Below are 19,422 nucleotides of genomic sequence, written 5' to 3'. Positions count from 1 at the left end.
TACTGTCCTGAAAAATCACCTAAACCCCACGCCGCTGATGCTAGCGGAACGATTTAAATTTTACAGCAGAAGGCAGCTGAAGGATGAAAGCAATGCTGAATATTTAATGGAATTGCGTAAGCTAGCAAAGTACTGTCAATTCGGAACGAGATTGACAGAGGCGCTACGAGATAAATTTGTGTGTGGTTTATTAAAAGAAGATACACAAAAGCGATTGCTCGAGAAGAATGAGCTGACGCTTGAGAAAGCGGTCACTATGGCAGCAGCACACGAAGCCGCAGCGAGAGGCACGGCAGTAATGCAGCTACGGTCACCGGAACTCAGTACAAATAAATTGGGTTTGAGTACTGTAAAATGTTATCATTGCGGAAAGACAACGCACGATCAGAACCAGTGTTGGTTTAAAAACCAAGAATGCAGAACGTGTGGCAGGCTTGGCCACATAGCTAAAGTATGCCGGTCAGGAAAGAAGACCAGCAACAAAAAGTCACCGCAAGGAAAATACATAAAGGTACACAAGGTGACAAAGAACAGTTCGACCGAACAGAAGTCAGATTCAGACGCTAGCAGTAATGAACTGGGTAGCTTAAGAGTACACAACGTTGGTAAGGATGCAGATCTCCAGACAATTTGGGTCACCCTTCAGATAGCAGGAGTCCAAGTAAAGATGGAATTGGACACTGGATCGGCATTGACGGTCATGAATAAGAAAGATTACAAAAGGTTATTCCAACATATTCCCCTACGGGATACGGAGATTATATTGAAAACCTACACGGGGCAAAGAGTGTACCCCGTCGGAAAGATAGAGGTAAAAGTGGTCCACAAGGGCGAAGAAAGCCAAGTAATGGACTTATATGTGCTACCTGAAGGAGGTCCACCACTACTGGGACGGGAGTGGATTAGGAAAATGAATATGGACTGGCACTCCTTGAAGGCACTAACGGTAGATTCTGGGGAAACAGATGTCAAACCTAAACGATTGTCCAGAATATTGGATGATGCTAAAGAGGTGTTCCAGCAGGGACTGGGAACACTGAGAGGAATTACGGCAAACATCAAGATTGATGAACATGCACAACCAAATTTTTTTAAAGCCAGACCGGTACCCTATGCAATACGACCTACTGTAGAAGCGGAACTGGAAGCGCTAGAACGTTCAGGTGTACTGTCTAAGGTAGATTGGAGTGAGTGGGCTACGCCCATTGTTCCCGTTATGAAACGTCCTTCGAGCAACAAGCCAGGAGAACCAGGGAAGGTTCGCATCTGTGGAGATTTCAAAATCACCGTTAATCCGGTGCTTCACACGGTGCAGTATCCGCTTCCGCGGATTGAGGATATTTTTGCTTCATTGTCTGGAGGGAAACACTTCACCAAGATAGACCTGGCGCAGGCGTACTTGCAGATGGAGGTTGAAGAAGAGTCACGCCAATACCTCACGATCAACACGCATCGAGGTTTGTACCGGTACAATAGACTGGTTTTTGGAGTGGCATCGGCTCCAGCAATTTGGCAGAGGGCCATGGAGCAGGTATTACAGGGAATTCCAGGCACACAATGTTACCTGGACGATATTCTGATTACAGGTGATGGTGATGAAGAACACCTCGCAAACTTGGAACTGGTGCTCAACAGACTGAAAGAGTATGGACTTAGAGTTAATCGGCAGAAATGCGAGTTCTTCCAGAAGCGGATCTCGTACTGTGGTCATGTCATTGACCGGGAGGGGCTTCATAAGTCTCCTGACAAGATAGAGGCAGTTGTAAAGGCTCCCGCTCCGGATAATGTCTCTCAATTGAGGTCGTTTCTAGGATTGATTAACTATTACCATAAATTTCTACCAAATCTATCCACGGTACTGCACCCGCTAAACGCTCTTTTACAGAAGGGGGTACCATGGGAATGGAGCGAATACTGTAAGAAGGCATTTCGCAAAAGCAAAGAATTGATCACCTCAGAGGAAGTGTTGGCTCACTTCAACCCGACACTGCCTATTCGGTTGGCTTGTGATGCTTCTCCATATGGTATTGGGGCAGTACTCTCACACAAGTTGCCAAATGGCACGGAAAGGCCAGTCGCGTTTGCATCCAGATCATTGACCTCCGCTGAGCGCAACTATGCACAGATCGATAGGGAGGCTCTCAGCCTTGTATGGGGAGTGAAGAAGTTTAATCATTACCTGCAGGGCCAAAAATTCACACTTCTGACAGACCATCAGCCGTTGGTATCCATTTTTAACCCTAAGAAGGGTGTTTCAGTGATGACAGCACAGCGTCTCCAGAGATGGTCCCTTTTCCTAGGGGCACATCAATATCAAATAGAATTCAAAGGTACGAAGCAGCATGGCAATGCTGATGGGCTGTCGCGCCTGCCACTACCTGAAGAAGAAGAAACGACGAAAGTTGACCCTGTTGAGTTATTTCATTCGACCATCATCGAGTGTTTACCAGTCACCAATGCAAGTATTGAAAGGGAAACCAGGAATGACCCGACACTGTCCAGAGTCTACGAGGTGACAGTGAAAGGATGGCCAACACGTGGTGATCCTCTGTTATCGGCATTCTCGGCAAGGCGAGACCAGCTGTCCGTCTGCCATGGTACTTTGATGTACGGGACAAGAGTGATTATTCCTCCCAAGTTAAGGGAAAGAGTTCTAAAAGAACTGCATGAAGGTCATCTGGGGGGAGTTAAGATGAAAAGTCTTGCTAGGGCTTATGTATGGTGGCCGGGTATTGACCAACAGATAGAGGAGTTGACGAAAAGCTGCGCTGGGTGCCAAAAAGTGCAAAATGCACCTCCGATCGCACCACTACACCCATGGGAATGGCCTTCAGCCCCATGGCAACGCGTACATATTGACTTTGCTGGTCCATTCATGGACTCCATGTTCCTAATTGCGGTGGACCCACATTCCAAATGGCCAGAAGTGATCAAGATGAATACCACTACTTTAGAAAAGACAATTGCGGTGTTAAGAACAATATTCGCAAGGAACGGATTGCCAGAACAGATATGTTCGGACAACGAACCACAGTTCATGTCGGAAGAATTCCAAAAATTCTTAAAGAAGAATGGGGTGAAACATTATACCTCTGCCCCATATCACCCGGCGACAAACGGGTTGGCCGAGAGATTTGTCCAAACATTCAAAAAGGCAATAAAGACCATGAACGATGATCAGATTCCGCTACAGCACAAGGTGGACAATTTCCTAATGGCGTATCGAAACGCCGCTCATGCAGTGACTAACCAAAGTCCTGCCATGATGTTTTATAACAGGAGGTTGCGGTCCAGGTTGGACTTGTTAAAACCAAATGTGCGGAGGGAAGTGGAAAACAAACAGTTCCGGCATATTAATAACAAGTCCACGCGAAGTTTCGAAGTAGGACAACCAGTGTTGGCAAGGGGCTATGGAAACGAAAAATGGCAGCCCGGAACAATTCGGGCCAGACAAGGACCTCTGATGTACACAGTAGATATTGGTAACAATGTGATAAGGCATCATGCGGATCAATTGGTAGAATCAAGAGCAAGAGTCGAACCCATGGTTGCGACAGAGACAACTGTGGAAGACATTAATGAACCTGAAGCATCTACCTCGGCAGGGACTGTACCTGATGATGACATCCAATACATAGGGAACCAACAAGCAGAGTCACCTCAGCAACAAGAATCAGAGACCACTGAAAGGCGTTATCCAGACCGAATCAGAAGGCCTCCTGAGAGACTGAACCTTTGAACTGTTTATACCTGAAGTTATATATGTATATATGTTATGATGTTATGTTAAATGGGGATATGACTATTAAGCTAAAAAGGGAGGATTGTGGTGTATGTAACCTGTTCCACCTTAAGAGAACTTAAGCCTGTTCCACCTTAAGAGATGTACTACTTTCTCTGGCTGCTGTATACGTAATACCGGTGGTGACCACCGGTATATAAGTACTGTGTAGTAAGATGTATTGCAGATCGTCCTGACCTCCAACCAGTAAAGACCTGTTGAACTTTAAGCTTGTAGCCTGTGTGTTATTAATTACAACTAGAACACACAGACTTTACACCTTGTGGAGTATCTCAGATCAGGTGCACGCCTGGAGTCCGCACGATAAGGCCAGTGCTGTGACTAAAAGTGTCCATTCTAACACAATGCAGTAACGATGGCATTACAGTTATGGACTTTCTGGCTAATGAAGAGTATATCATCCGGGTGAAGAGTGGAACAAAGAATGCTTCATTTCAAATAGAACTATAATTTTTTAATGTATGAACTTTTATTGTAATTGTTCTTTGATTGTAACACATTCTCATACATTGTTGTCATAACATGCAGCAAAACGGTCGAGTTTAGAAAGTGTGATATCAAAGTGGCTTGTGGATGCCCCAAAGACTGGCTCTAAGGTGTGGTTTACATAAGAACATAAGAAATAGGAGCAGGAGTCGGCCATTCGGCCCCTCGAGCCTGCTCCGCCATTCAATAAGATCATGGCTGATCTGATCTTGGCCTCAACTCCACTTCCCTGCCCGCTCCCCATAACCCTCGACTCCCCTGTAGCTCAAATATCTGTCAATCTCCGCCTTGAATATATTCACTGACTCCGCCTCCACAGCCCTCTGGGGCAGAGAATTCCAAAGATTCACGACCCTCTGAGAGAAGAAATTCCTCCTCATCTCCGTCTTAAATGGGCGACCCCTTATTCTGAAACTGTGACCCCTAGTTCTAGATTCCCCCACGAGGGGAAACATCCTCTCTGCATCTACCCTGTCAATCCCCTTCAGAATCTTTTATGTTTCAATAAGATCACCTCTCATTCTTCTAAACTCCAGTGAGTATAGACTCAACCTGCTCAATCTTTCCTCATAAGTCAACCCCTTCATCTCCGGAATCAACCTAGTGAACCTTCTCTGAACTGCCTCCATTGCAAGTATATCCCTGCTTGAATAAGGAGACCAGACTGTATGCAGTACTCCAGGTGTGGTCTCACCAACGCCCTGTACAGTTGTAGCAGGACTTCCCTACTTTTAGTGTTGGGCTGTCTGGCTGTGCTTGTTATCTGAGTCGATGCCTGTTGGGATTTGATTCAGCCACTGCACCTTCAAGAATTACCGGGTTGGTTGTTAATGAAATTCCTCTCACTTAATGTGGGGAAGCCTCTCAGGGCAGCCCATCTCCCCGAGGGGTCCTACAACAGGCGCTAGGCTAATGCCTCTATTAGGCAGCCTTGTGTCTATAAAATCCCACAATTTTCCTTCATGTTCTCTGCCAGTCTTCAAACTCCTTAGTCCTTTGTTTGATTCCTTCCTCTATCTTCTATTGACTATTTTGTATTCCAGGTCCAAGATTAGTCATAAGCCTCTTTGTTGAGTCTCAGTTTAATTTTTCTACTCATCAAATGCACTCCAGTTTTTGCTGAACCACCTTAACTTCCTGTGGGTGTATTTCTAGTCTGCAGCCTAGCCTGTGCCCTTTGTGTACTGTCTGATCTGACAGTATTTCCTCTCAGTTTATCTAGGCTTCCTTTTTATCATTGAAATTTGCTTTTCAAGTCAAGTATCTTTTATCTTCATTACCGTCTCCTTTTGCCTCACACCATCATCCCTTTTGTCATTTACTCTCTCCTGCCTTCCACCCTATCACAGACCGTCCCTTTTTGTTCTTTCCTTCCCATCCCAGTTCCCATCCTCTGCACTTGCTTAAAAACCTGTTACATCTCTAACTTTTTTCCAGTTCTGACGAAGGGTCATCGACCTGAAACGTTAACTCGGTTTCTCCCTCCACAGATGCTGCCTGACCTGCTGAGTATTTCCAGCATTTTCTGTTTATATTATCTTTTATCTTCAACAGTACCCTTTCCTTTTCAATTTTTATTCTCATAGGAACAGGAGGAGGCCATTCAGCCCCTTGAGCCTGTTCCACCATTCAATTAGATCGCGGCTGATCTGTATCTTAACTCCGTTTACCCGCCTCGGTTCCGTATCCCTTAATACCCTTACCCAACAAAGATCTATCAATCTCAGTTTTGACATTTTCAATTGACCCCCGGCCTCAACAGCTTTTTGAGTGCGAGAGTTCCAGATTTCCACTGCCCTTCGTGTGAAGAAGTGCTTCCTGACATCACCCCTGAACGGCCTGGCTCTAATTTTAAGGTTCCGCCCCCTTGTTCTGGACTCCCCCCACCAGAGGAAATAGTTTCTCTCTCTCGACCCCATCAACTCCTTTAATCATCTTAAACACCTCGATTAGATCAGCCCTTAATCTTTTTGTAATAGATAAGGGGGAACCAGTGGATGTGGTGTATCTGGATTTTCAGAAGGCTTTCGATAAGGTGCCACACAAGAGGTTATTAAACAAAATTAGGGCTCATGGGACTGGGTAATATACTGGCATGGATTGAGGATTGGTTAACGGACAGAAAACAGACAGTAGGAATAAACGGGTCATTTTCGGGTTGGCAGGCTGTAACTAGTGGGGTACCACAAGGATCAGTGCTTGGGCCTCAGTTATTCACAATCTATATCAATGATTTGGATGAGGAGACCAAATGTAATATATCCAAGTTTGCTGATGATACAAAGCTGGGTGGGAATGTAAGTTGTGAGGAGGATGCAAAGAGGCTTCAAGGGGATATAGACAAGCTAAGTGAGTGGGCAAGAACATGGCAAATGGAATATAATGTGGAGAAATGTGAAGTTATCCACTTTGGTCGGAAAAATAGAAAAGCAGAGAATTTTTAAATGGTGAGAGATTGGGAAAATGTTGGTGTTCAGAGGGACCTGGGTGTCCTTGTACACGAATCACTGAAAGTTAACATGCAGGTACAGCAAGCAATTAGGAAAGCAAATGGTATGTTGACCTTTATTACAAGAGGATTTGAGTATAAGAGTAAAGACGTCTTACTGCAATTATATAGGGCCCTGGTGAGACCACACCTGGAGTATTGTGTACAGTTTTGGTCTCCTTACCTAAGGAAGGATATACTTGCCATAGAGGGAGTGCAACGAAGGTTCACCAGACTGGTTCCTGGGATGGGGGGATTGTCCTATGAGGAGAGATTGAGTAGACTAGGCCTATATTCTCTGGAGTTTAGAAGAATGAGAGGTGATCTCATTGAAACATATAAAATTCTTACAGGGCTTGACAGGGTAGATGCAGGGAGGATGTTTCCCCTGGCTGGGGAGTCTAGAACCAGGGGTCACAGCCTCAGAATAAGGGGTCGGCCATTTAGGACCGAGATGAGGAGAAATTTCTTCACTCAGAGGGCGGTGAATCTTTGGAATTCTCTACCCCAGAGGGCTGTGGAGGCTCAGTCATTGAGTATATTCAAGACAGAGATCGATAGATTTTTGGATATTAAAGGAATCGAGGGATATGGGGATCATGCAGGAAAGTGGAGATGGGGTAGAAGATCAGCCATGATCTTATTGAATTGCGGGGCAGGCTCGAGGGGCCAAATGGCCGACTCCTGCTCCTATTTCTTATGTTCTTATGTTCTTCTAAACTCGAGGGAACACAAGCCCAGTCTGTGTAACCTGTCCTCATAATTTAACCCTTTCAGCCCCGATATCATTCTGGTGAATCTGCGCTGCTCCCCCTCCCAGGCCAACATACCCTCCCTGAGGTGCGGGGCCCAGGACTGAATGCGCTGCTCTAAATGGGGTCTGACCAACTTAATTATGTTGTGAGAAATGTTCTACTCTTCTCCCCTTTTGGTGGATGCAGCTCTTGGCTTTGACAGAGGAACTGCTGTGATTCGAACCAGCGTCTCTGCTTTTATGAGGCAATCGCCTCGGCCCACTCTGCCATGCTCAAAGCAGCAGGGCGGGAACAGGAGCCAGACTTTGGGAATATTGAGTTAACCTCAGTTGAGTGCTTGATTGCTTCAGACGGGGTAGTTTTCCATCATGCCTCATTGACTGGGTTGGACGGTATTACTTTCTGATGATAACCTAATGCTTAACAATGAAACCGCTATGCAGAGTGCAGCCACTAGATGGAGGCAACGTACTAATTTTGTTTGGAACACTTTCAAGAATTACACAGAATTTACAGACAGAAACAGGCCATTCGGCCCAACTGGTCCGTGCCGGTGTTTATGCTCCACACCAGCCTCCTCCCACCCTTCTTCATCTCACCCTATCAGCATCTCCTTCTATTCCTTTCTCCCTCATGTGGATAATAACTTTGTAAGTTTAAAGATGTTGGATTTTCATATCTGTGGATAGACAGTTGATGATCTGTGGAAAGTGCAGCATGCATAATGGCAAGTCTAGAACTTGATGCTCTCCTGAAGTGTTTGCGAGCCCTTGGGCCCAATGTCACTTGATATTCCGTGCACCATTGCAACACAGCATGGTTCCTCTCTAAAGCTATTTCTGTTTCTAAGATTGTACAATGTTTGGGCATCACATTAATCTGACATGTCAGTATCTCACATTCTTATTGCAAGTGGAAATGGAGAAGCTGATTTGGTTGTCAGTGTGAACATAGGAACAGGAGGAGGCCATTCAGCCCCTCGAGCCTATTCCGCCATTTAATGAGATCATGGCTGATCTGCGACCTAACTCCATCTACCGCCTTTGGCCCGTATCCCTTAATACCTTTGGTTAACAGAAATCTATCAATCTCAGAATTAAAATTAACAACTGATCCAGCATCAATTGCCATTTGCGGAAGAGAGTTCCAAACTTCTACCACCCTTTGTGTGTAGAAGTGTTTCCTAATTTCACTCCTGAAAGGTCTGGCTCTAATTTTTAGACGATGTCCCGTAGTCCTAGACTCCCCAACCAGCGGAAATAGTTTCTCTCTATCTACCCTATCTGTTCCCCTTAATATCCTGAAAACTTCGATCAAATCACCCCTTAACCTTCTGAAATCCAGGGAATACAACCCTAATTTGTGTAATCTCTCCTCGTAACTTAACCCATGGATCATTCTGATAAACCTACGCTGCAGTCTCTGCACTTCCTGTGCAGGTAAGTTGCTCCAGACAGTCTCGGAGAGTGGAGAGCGGAGCTCCGGCTCTGGATTCTGAGTTGACATCCGGCGGGATACTCGTGCCCGGTGGGTTTGGGAAGGCTGTTTGACGGGGGGGGAGAGAGGGGGAAAAGCTGTTTGACCGGGGGGAGGGGGGTAGTTTGAGGTCAAGGAATGAATCCTCCAGAAATATGTCCACCCAGAGTTGGCAATGCTGAGCGGGCGGTAAGATTTTCACGGGGCCAGGAGAAACATTCATTCCTTCTCTCCCTGACCCCACGGAAATCTTTTAGGAAAAGCCTTTGCTGTGTTTCTAAGCCTCTTGCAGCGGCCCCTCGCTCCACCCAATGACACTGGGAGTGGGGTCGGGGGATCCTGCAAACGTCTCCGGGCCCCGAGTTGCAAGTCGGCCGTCTGAAATGTGTGGCCACTCTTCACTGACCTTCCGACAGAATGGAGGCGAGCTGATGGACAGTGGGAAGGGGACAGCACGCTCAGCGCTGCGAGGGTCGGACTGGCACCGTCCTGTTCCTGCCCAGCAGCGGCGGTGGGACTCGGTCCCGCCTATCGGAAAGGCATTTGGCTTCAGGAAACCCTCGATGGGCAGCCGCCTGTCTATGACTCGGAACCTCGCCGGGCGGGAAACCCACGGGATCGGGTGGAACACCAGGTTCACACTCCGCCCAATATTACCCTGCGGCACCTTCAATGGGCAGTAACATCGGGCGGGGGGTGAATCCGGCGTTGCCCCCGATCCCGTCAGTTTCTCGCTGGGCGGGCAAGGTTAATATTGGTCCCGGGTCATTAATCCAAATAGGAATCTTCTGGAATAATCTTCACAGGCCTGGTCACCAAAAAATTGCAGTCCACAGTTTTTCCTAAATCAGAGAGAATTCCACCATTTATAGAGGAATCGCCGAATATCGCAACCGAGCTGAATAAACCTGCACAAGTTGTAACTCATTCAAAATATGCAGTTCATTAATGAAACGATGGTAGTTTGAGTTTCATTCTAACTTTACCTTTTGTGTCTGTATTTTTGAGATATTGATGAGTGTACGCAGGGAATGCCCTTCCACTGCCTCCCGAGAGCGGCCTGTGTCAACACGTACGGCTCGTACAAATGTCTGTGCGTTGACGGATATGATGGAGACGGAATATATTCATGCATAGGTAAATGAAATAGCATTTTAAACACCAATGTGAAATATTTACTGTACTGGTTGCCGGCATTTTGGTTAGAACATAAGAACATAAGAAGTAGGAGCAGGAGTAGGCCATACGGCCCCTCGGGCCTGCTCCGCCATTCAATAGGATCATGGCTGATCCGAACCTAGACTCACGTCCACTTCCCTGCCCGCTCCCCGTAACCCCTAATTCCCTTATCAGCTAGGAAACTGTCTATCTCCGTTTTAAATTTATTTAATGTTGCAGCTTCCACAGCTCTCTGGGGTAGCAAATTCCATAGATTTACTACCCTCTGAGTGAAGAAGTTTCTCCTCATCTCAGTTTTGAAAGGGCAGCCCCTTATTCTTAGACTATGCCCCCTAGTTCTAGTCTCACCCATCAGTGGAAACATCCTCACCGCATCCACCCGATCAAGCCCCCTCACAATCTTATATGTTTCGATAAGATCGCCTCTCATTCTTCTGAACTCCAATGAGTAGAGGCCCAACCTACTCAACCTTTCCTCATAAGTCAACCCCCTCATCTCCGGAATCAACCGAGTGAACCTTCTCTGAACTGCCTCGAGAGCAAGTATATCTTTTCTTAAATATGGAAACCAAAACTGCATGCAGTATTCCAGGTGTGGCCTCACCAGTACCCTGTATAACTGAAGCAAGACTTCCCTGTTTTTATACTCCATCTCCCTTGCAATAAAAGCCAAAATTCCATTGGCCTTCCTGATCACCTGCTGCACCTGCATACTAACCTTCTGTGTTTCATGCACCAGGACCCCCAGATCCCTTTGTACTGTAGCACTTTGCAGTTTCTCTCCATTTAGATAATAACTTGCTCTTTGATTTTTTCTGCCAAAGTGCATAACCTCACACTTTCCAACATTATATTCCATCTGCCAAATCTCTGCCCACTCACTTAGCCTGTCTATGTCCTTTTGCAGGTTTTTTATGTCCTCCTCACTCACTGCTTTCCCTCCCATCTTTGTATCGTCAGCAAACTTGGATACGTTGCACTCGGTCCCTTCCTCCAAATCATTAATATAGATTGTAAAGAGTTGGGGTCTGTACAGATAACTGTAGCTGTAGTAAAGATAGCTGCTTTACGGTAGTAAGAACATAAGAAATAGGAGCAGGAGTAGGCCAATCGGCCCCTCGAGCCTGCTCCACCATTCAATAAGATCATGGCTGATCTGATCCTAACCTCAAATCTTCTATCACTCTCCATCCCACCTGAACCCATGTGATCTCCCGGGAGAGGCGAAAAACCAGACAAAAAACCCAATGGCCAATTTGGGAGAAAAAATCTGGGAAATTCCTCTCCGACCCATCTAGGCGATCGAAACTCTTCCAGGAGATCACTCTGTCCCTATATTTTCTACAGTACTTACCTTCTGTAAAGGCGATCTCCACCCCAGCCAGGAACAGGAATAAAACCATCTCCTGAAATCTAACAGAATTAGAACACAAGAAGTAGTAGCAGAACCAGGCTACACGGCCCCTGGGCCTGCTCCACTACCCACAGGGCCATGACCATTCCGAACCTAGACTCATGTCCAATTTCCTGCCCGCTCCCCGTAACCCTTAATTCCCTTTACTTCTAGGAAACTATCTATTTCTGTTTTAAATTTATTTAATGATGTAGCTTCCACAGCTTTCTGGGGCAGCAAATTCCACAAACCTACCACCCTCTGAGTGAAGAAGTTTCTCCTCATCTCAGTTTTGAAAGAGCAGCCCCTTATTTTAAGATTATGCCCCCTAGTTCTAGTTTCACCCATCATTGGGAACATCCTCACCGCATCCACCCGATCAAGCCCCTTCACAATCTTATATGTTTCAATAAGATCGCCTCTCATTCTTCTGAACTCCAATGAGTAGAGTCCCAATCTACTCAACCTCTCCTCATATGACCACCCCCTCATCCCCGGGATTAACCGAGTGAACCTTCTTTGTACTGACTCGAGAGCAAGTATGTCCTTTCTTAAGTATGGACACCAAAACTGTATGCAGTATTCCAGGTGCGGTCTCACCAATACCTTGTATAACTGCAGCAATACCTCCCTGTTTTTATATTCTATCCCCCTAGCAATAAAAGCCAACATTCCATTGGCCTTCTTGATCACTTGCTGCACCTGCATGCTAACTTTTTGAGTTTCGTGCACCAGGACCCCCAGATCCCTTTGTACTTCAGTACTTTCCAGTTTCTTGCCATTAAGATAATAACTTGCTCTATGATTTTTCCTGCCAAAGTGCATAACCTCACACTTTCCAGTGTTGTATTCCATCTGCCAAATCTCTGCCCACTTACTTAGCCTGTCTATGTCACTTTGCAGGTTTTTTATGTCCTCCTCACTCACTACTTTCCCTCCCATCTTTGTATCATCTGCAAACTTTGATATGTTACACTCGGTCCCCTCCTCCAAATCGTTAATATAGATTGTAAAGAGTTGGGGACCCAGCACTGACCCCTGCGGAACACCACTAGTTACTGGTTGCCAATCTGAGAACGAACCATTTATCCCAACTCTCTGCTTTCTGTTAGAGAGCCAATGCTCCACCCACGCCAGAATATTACCCCCAATCCCGTGATTTTTTATCTTGAGCAATAATCTTTTGTGTGGCACCTTGTCAAATGCCTTTTGGAAGTCTAAATACACTACGTCCACTGGTTCTTCTTTATCCACCCTGTATGTTACTTCCTCAAAGAACTCAAGCAAATTTGTCAAACATGACTTCCCCTTCATGAAACCATGCTGAGTTTGTCCTATTAAATTGTTTATCCAAATGTCCCGTTACTGTCTCCTTAATAATGGACTCTAACATTTTACCTACCACAGATGTTAGGCTAACAGGTCTATAGTTTCCAGCCTTCTGCCTACTACCCTTTTTAAATAAGGGTGTTACATTAGCAGTTTTCCAATCTGCCGGGACCTTTGCTGAGTCCAGGGAGTTTTGGAAAATTATTACCAATGCATCCACAATCCCTACCGCCACTTCCCTCAAGACCCTAGGATGTAAGCCATCGGGTCCAGGGGATTTATCCGGCTTAAGTTCCATTATTTTACCAAGTACCACTTCCTTAGTGATTTTAATCGTATTTAGCTCCTCTCCCCCTAGAGCCCCCTGTTTGTCCAGTGTTGGGATATTCTTAGTGTCCTCTACCGTAAAGACTGATACAAAATATTTGTTCAGCGTTATTGCCATCTCCATGTTTCCCACCATTAATTTTCCAGTCTCATCCTCTAAGGGACCAACATTTACTTTAGCCACCCTTTTTCTTTTTATATAACTATAGAAACTTTTGCTATCCGTTTTTATATTTTTTGCTAATTTACTTTCATAATCTATCTTCCCTTTCTTAATCAATCTTTTAGTTATTTTTTGCTGTCTTTTAAAGACTTCCCAATCTTCTATCCTCCAACTAGATTTGGCTACCTTATATGCCCTTGTTTTTAGTCGGATACTATCCTTAATTACTTTACTTAGCCACGGATGGCTATCTTTTCTTTTACACCCTTTTTTCCTCAGTGGAATATATTTTTTTTGGAAGTTGTAAAATAACTCCTTAAATGTACACCACTGATCATGTACCGTCTTACCCTTTAATCTATTTTCCCAGTCCACTCTAATCAATTCCGCTCTCATACCTTCATAGTCTCCTTTATTCAAGCTCAGCACGCTTGTTTGAGATCCAACCTTCTCACCCTCTACTTGAATATGGAATTCACCATGTTATGGTCACTCATTCCTAGGGGATCCTTTACTAGGACATTTTTAATTAATCCTGTCTCATTACACAGGACCAAATCTAAGGTTGCTTGCCCCCTGGTCGGTTCAGTTACATACTGCTCAAGAAACCCATCCCTAATACACTCAATGAACTCATCCTCAAGGCTGCTCTGCCCAATTTGATTTGTCCAGTTAATATGATAGTTAAAATCCCCCATAATTATAGCTGTTCCTGTTAAGTCTGTGTGTTATATTGAGAATTAATACACAGACCACAAGAGTAAAAATTAACAGGTCTTTACTAGTTGAAGGTCAGGGCGGAACTGCCCAATAAATCATTACACAGCACTTATATACCGGTGTGGTCACCACCGGTATTACAGTATACAGCAGCCAAGATAAAGTAGTGCAACCCTTAAAAATAGTTCTCTTAAAGGTGGAACGTTACATACACTACAATCCTCCCTTTTTAGGTTAACAGTATATATTCCCATTAAACATAACATCATAACATATATACACAACTTCATGTAAAAACAGTTCACAGATTCAGTCTCTCTGGAGGCTTCCTGACTCGGTCCGGATAACGCCTCGGTGGTGTAGTAGTTTTCGGTGGTGTAGTAGGTTCTTTTGGCAAGATCGATTCGGCTTGAATGCCAGTGTCAGGTTCATCTGATTCCAGTATTACCGGATCGGAGGTAGGTACTATGGGTATCTCTGCTTCATCATTAGGCGTATAGAGTTGTGGAGTAGGTTGGCCCTTTTCGGATGACTCTATGATCTGGTCAACATGGCGCCTTATTATGCTTTCACCAATGTCCACGGTATACATCAGCGGTCCTAGTCGTTTGCAAATAGTTCCAGGCTGCCATTTCTCGGTACGGTAGTCCCGGGCCAAAACTTGTTGACCTATCTGGAAGGTTCTAGTTGGCCTTTCATTCATGCCTTGAAATCGCCAGTTCTCTACGTCCCTTCTGATGTTTGGCTTGATCAAATCCAGCCGGCATCTTAGTCTTCTATTGAAAAACATCATGGCGGGAGTTTGGTTTGTGACCGCATGTGTTGCATTCCTGTACGCCAACAAGAAGTTATCTACCTTATGTTGTAGATTTATGTCTTCATTACCCATGGCCTTTATGGCCTTCTTGAAGGTCTGGACAAACCTTTCAGCTAATCCATTGGTGGCGGGATGGTATGGGGCGGACGTGTAGTGCTTAACCCCATTGTTTTTTAAGAACTTCCTGAATTCTTTGGACACAAATTGCGGTCCATTATCAGAACAGATCTGTTCTGGCAGCCCATTCCTGGCAAATATGGTCCTTAATACTGTGATGGTTTTTTCCGTGGTGGTGGAGGACATCTTTATTACCTCCGGCCACTTGGAGTGTGCATCCACCGCGATTAAGAACATTGAGTCCATAAATGGACCAGCAAAGTCGATATGTACCCTTTGCCATGGAGATGAGGGCCACTCCCATGGATGCAGAGGAGCTTGTGGTGGGGCGTTTTGGACCTTCTGGCATCCTAGACAGCTCTTGGTCATTTCTTCGATGTCTCCATCGATACCTGGCCACCACACAAACGCTCTGGCTAGGTTCTTCATTTTCACTCCACCCAGATGCCCCTCGTGAAGCTCCTTTAGCACTTTATGCTGGAGTTTGGGTGGAATCACCACTCTGGATCCACACATCAAAGTTCCTCGGCACACTGACAGCTGTTCTCTTCTTTGCGAAAATGCTGACAACATTGGTTCGCCATGTGCTGGCCATCCCTTCACCGTTAAATCGTAGACTCGTGAGAGAGTCGGGTCATTTCTTGTTTCCTTTCCGATCGTAGAATTTGTTACTGGTAGACATTCCACTATGGTTGAGTGGAACATCTCCACTGGGTCCACTGTAGGCGCCTCTTCTACCGTTGGCAACGGTAGGCGCGATAAACCGTCAGCATTCCCATGCTGTTTTGATCCTTTGTATTCTATGTCATATTGGTGGGCCCCTAGGAAAAGGGACCACCTCTGTAGCCTTTGCGCTGTCATAATGGAAACGCCCTTTTTAGGGTTGAATATGGATACCAACGGCTGGTGGTCTGTCAGCAGTGTAAACTTCTTGCCCTGCAGGTAATGATTGAATTTCTTTACTCCCCACACAAGGCTGAGAGCCTCCCTATCTATCTGAGCATAGTTGCGCTCAGCGGAGGTCAATGATCTGGATGCAAATGCGACTGGCCTTTCCGAGCCATTTGGCAACTTGTGTGAGAGTACTGCTCCAATACCATAAGGGGAAGCATCACAAGCTAGACGAATAGGTAGCGTTGGGTTGAAGTGAGCCAACACTTCCTCTGAGGTGATCAATGCCTTGCTTTTGCGAAAAGCCTTCTTACAGTCCTCGCTCCACTTCCATGGTACTTCTTTCTGCAACAGAGCATTCAGCGGGTGCAGCACCGTGGATAGATTTGGCAGAAACTTATGGTAATAGTTAATCAACCCTAGGAACGACCTCAACTGGGATACATTTTCCGGAGCGGGGGCCTTCACAACAGCTTCGATCTTGTCAGGTGACTTGTGCAGCCCCTCCTGGTCAATGACATGACCACAGTACGAGATCCGTTTCTGAAAGAACTCACATTTCTGGCGATTAACTCGAAGGCCATATTCCTTCAACCTGGTGAGCACCAGTTTCAAATTTGCGAGGTGTTCCTCCTCGTCCTCTCCTGTAATCAGGATATCGTCCAAGTAACACTGAGTGCTTGGAATTCCCTGTAAGACCTGCTCCATGGCCCTCTGCCAAATTGCTGGAGCCGAAGCCACTCCAAAAACCAGTCTATTATATCGATACAAGCCTCTGTGCGTGTTGATTGTGAGATACTGGCGCGACTCTTCCTCAACTTCCATCTGTAAGTACGCTTGCGCCAGGTCTATCTTGGTGAAGTGTTTCCCGCCAGACAATGAAGCAAAGATATCCTCAATCCGCGGAAGCGGATATTGCACCGTGTGAAGCACCGGATTAACTGTGATCTTGAAGTCTCCACAGATGCGGACCTTCCCCGGTTCCCCTGGCTTGTTACTCGATGAACGCTTCATGACGGAGACAATGGGCGTGGCCCACTCACTCCAGTCCACCTTAGACAGTACTCCTGAATGTTCAAGCCCTTCCAGTTCAGCTTCCACAGCAGGTCGTATTGCATAAGGTACCGGTCTGGCTTTGAAAAATTTTGGGTTTGCATGTTCTGCAATCTTGATTTTTGCCTTAATTCCTCTCAGTGTTCCCAGTCCTTGTTGGAACACCTCTTTAGCCTCATCCAATATTCTGGACAATCGTTCAGGTTTGACATCTTTCTTTCCGGAATCTACCGTTATTGCGTTTAGGGAGTGCCAGTCCATATTTATTTTCCTGATCCACTCCCGTCCCAGAAGTGGTGGACCTCCCTCAGGTAGTACATATAAGTCCATTCCTTGGTGTTCTTTGCCCTTGTGTATCACCTTGACTTTTATCTTTCCGATGGGGTATACTTTTTGCCCCGTGTATGTCTGCAATACTATCTCCGTATCCCGTAGGGGAATATGTTTGAATAACTTTTTGTAATCTTGCTTATTCATGACCGTCAACACCGATCCGGTGTCCAATTCCATCTTCACTTGGACTTCTGCAATCTGCAGTGTGACCCAGATAATTTGTCGGTCAGCTTCCTTACTCACATTGTGAATTCTCAGACTACCCAGTTCCTTGCTGTTGGAGTCTGAATCCGAATTCTGTTCATCCGAACTCTTCTCAGCCACCTTATGTACCTTTCTGCACTTTTTCTGCGGTGACTTTTTGTTGCTGGTCTTCTTTCCTGACCGGCATACTTTAGCTATGTGACCAAGCTTGCCACATTTTCTACATTCCTGGTTTTTAAACCAGCATTGGCTCTGGTCGTGTGTCGTCTTACCACAACGATAACATTTCGTTGTACCCAAAGCCATTTGATCTACGCTGAGTACCGCTGCCTTCAGCTGCATTTCCGCAGTGCCTCTAGCTGCGGCTTCGTGCGATGCTGCAATAGTGACAGCCTTATCAAGTGTAAGATCATTCTCTTCAAGCAGCCGCTTTTGTGTTCCTTCTTTCGACAACCCACACACGAATTTGTCTCTCAGTGCCTCTGTCAGATTTTCCCCAAACTGACAGTATTTCGCTAGCTTACGCAGTTCAATTAAGTACTCCGCGTTGCTTTCCTCTTTCAGTTGCGTTTTCGCATAAAATTTAAATCGTTCCGCTAACATCAGCAGTGTGGGGTTCAAATGATCCTTCAGGACAGCAACAATATTAGCGAAAGTCTGATCCGCCGGTTTAGCTGGTGATAGAAGATGCTTCAATAGCCCGTATGTCTTTGCACCCATTGAGTTTAGTAAGGTTAGTGCTTTATCTTCATTTGATATTTTATTTGCCTTACAATATATCTCTATGCGTTCTACATACGTGGCCCAATCTTCAACATCGGGATCGAAATCGTTGATGTTACCACGCTTAGGCATCCTCGCAATCTTCTTGAGAAAACACAAAGAAATTTTTCTTTAACTTTTTTTTTCAAAATGGCGGTTTCCCGCGCTTGTCTTCTTCCCCGCCCACGAAAATGGCGGCTTCCCGCATTTGCCTTTCTCCCCCGCTGGCTGTAATGGCGATTGCCGTATGCTGTGTTCGCCCTCCCCAGCGGTTCTCGAATCGCCTCCCAGCCCCTCTTGCAGTCCGGTCCTTTCCCCCCGGCTGCGGCTGAGTTCTCCGCGTTTTTTTTTATTTTTTAATTTTTTTACCGGTCGCGGTCGAGCTTGCTCTCGACGCTGTTGCGTCTCCCAGCCCGCTTGCAGCCCGGTCTCTCACACCGGCTGCGTTTGCCTTCACCGTGGCTTCCGTGCCTTACGCTGCCCCAGTCTCAGCGCCTCTGGCCCCGACTTCTGTCCGGCTCTTTTCCCCGGCCGTGGTCGAGTTCTCCGCCCTTATATCCTCCATTTTTCCCTCCCCTACTTCACAGTCAACGTGGCCGACTCGCTGTTCGTCGCTGATCGGCTTACCCACCACCGTGATAGAAGGGATGATCCTGCCTGTTGCTGATGGAAGGCTTCGTGTTAGAATTCTTCCGTTGCTCTGCAGACCCGAGTCTTCTCTCAGCAGAACGATGAGGGCGGATGCCTCCTCTCGACGCCCGTTAAACTGCCTTGGATAGTCTCTGCCGCAGGGTAAGATCGTACTCGTCGCCACTGTTAAGTCTGTGTGTTATATTGAGAATTAATACACAGACCACAAGAGTAAAAATTAACAGGTCTTTACTAGTCGAAGGTCAGGGCGGAACTGCCCAATAAATCATTACACAGCACTTATATACCGGTGTGGTCACCACCGGTATTACAGTATACAGCAGCCAAGATAAAGTAGTGCAACCCTTAAAAATAGTTCTCTTAAAGGTGGAACGTTACATACACTACAGTTCCCTTATTACAAGCCTCAACTATTTCCTGATTAATACTCCGTCCAACAGAGTTGCAACTGTTCGGAGGCCTATAGACTATGCCCA

At 45.9% G+C, this 19,422-nt stretch overlaps 1 protein-coding gene across 1 annotated transcript in view; it reads left to right on the top strand.

Moving 5' to 3' along the window:
• The window catches only part of LOC147100910 (uncharacterized), a 68,250-nt gene that overhangs the window by 37,408 nt on the left and 11,420 nt on the right, over window positions 1–19,422 (top strand). The window contains exon 6 of the mRNA XM_085967561.1: window positions 10,016–10,144. Within this exon, the coding sequence (XP_085823687.1) occupies window positions 10,016–10,144 (129 nt within the window). The remainder of the gene's footprint in view (window positions 1–10,015; window positions 10,145–19,422) is intronic.

The sequence above is a fragment of the Somniosus microcephalus genome, chromosome 25, assembly GCF_052327205.1.
Source record: "Somniosus microcephalus isolate GS21.2 chromosome 25, FLI_Smic_1.0, whole genome shotgun sequence".
NCBI classification, from domain to species: Eukaryota; Metazoa; Chordata; class Chondrichthyes; order Squaliformes; family Somniosidae; genus Somniosus; species Somniosus microcephalus.
The sequence above is the reverse complement of the archived record's forward strand: the minus strand, read 5'-3'. Positions and strand labels throughout refer to the sequence as shown.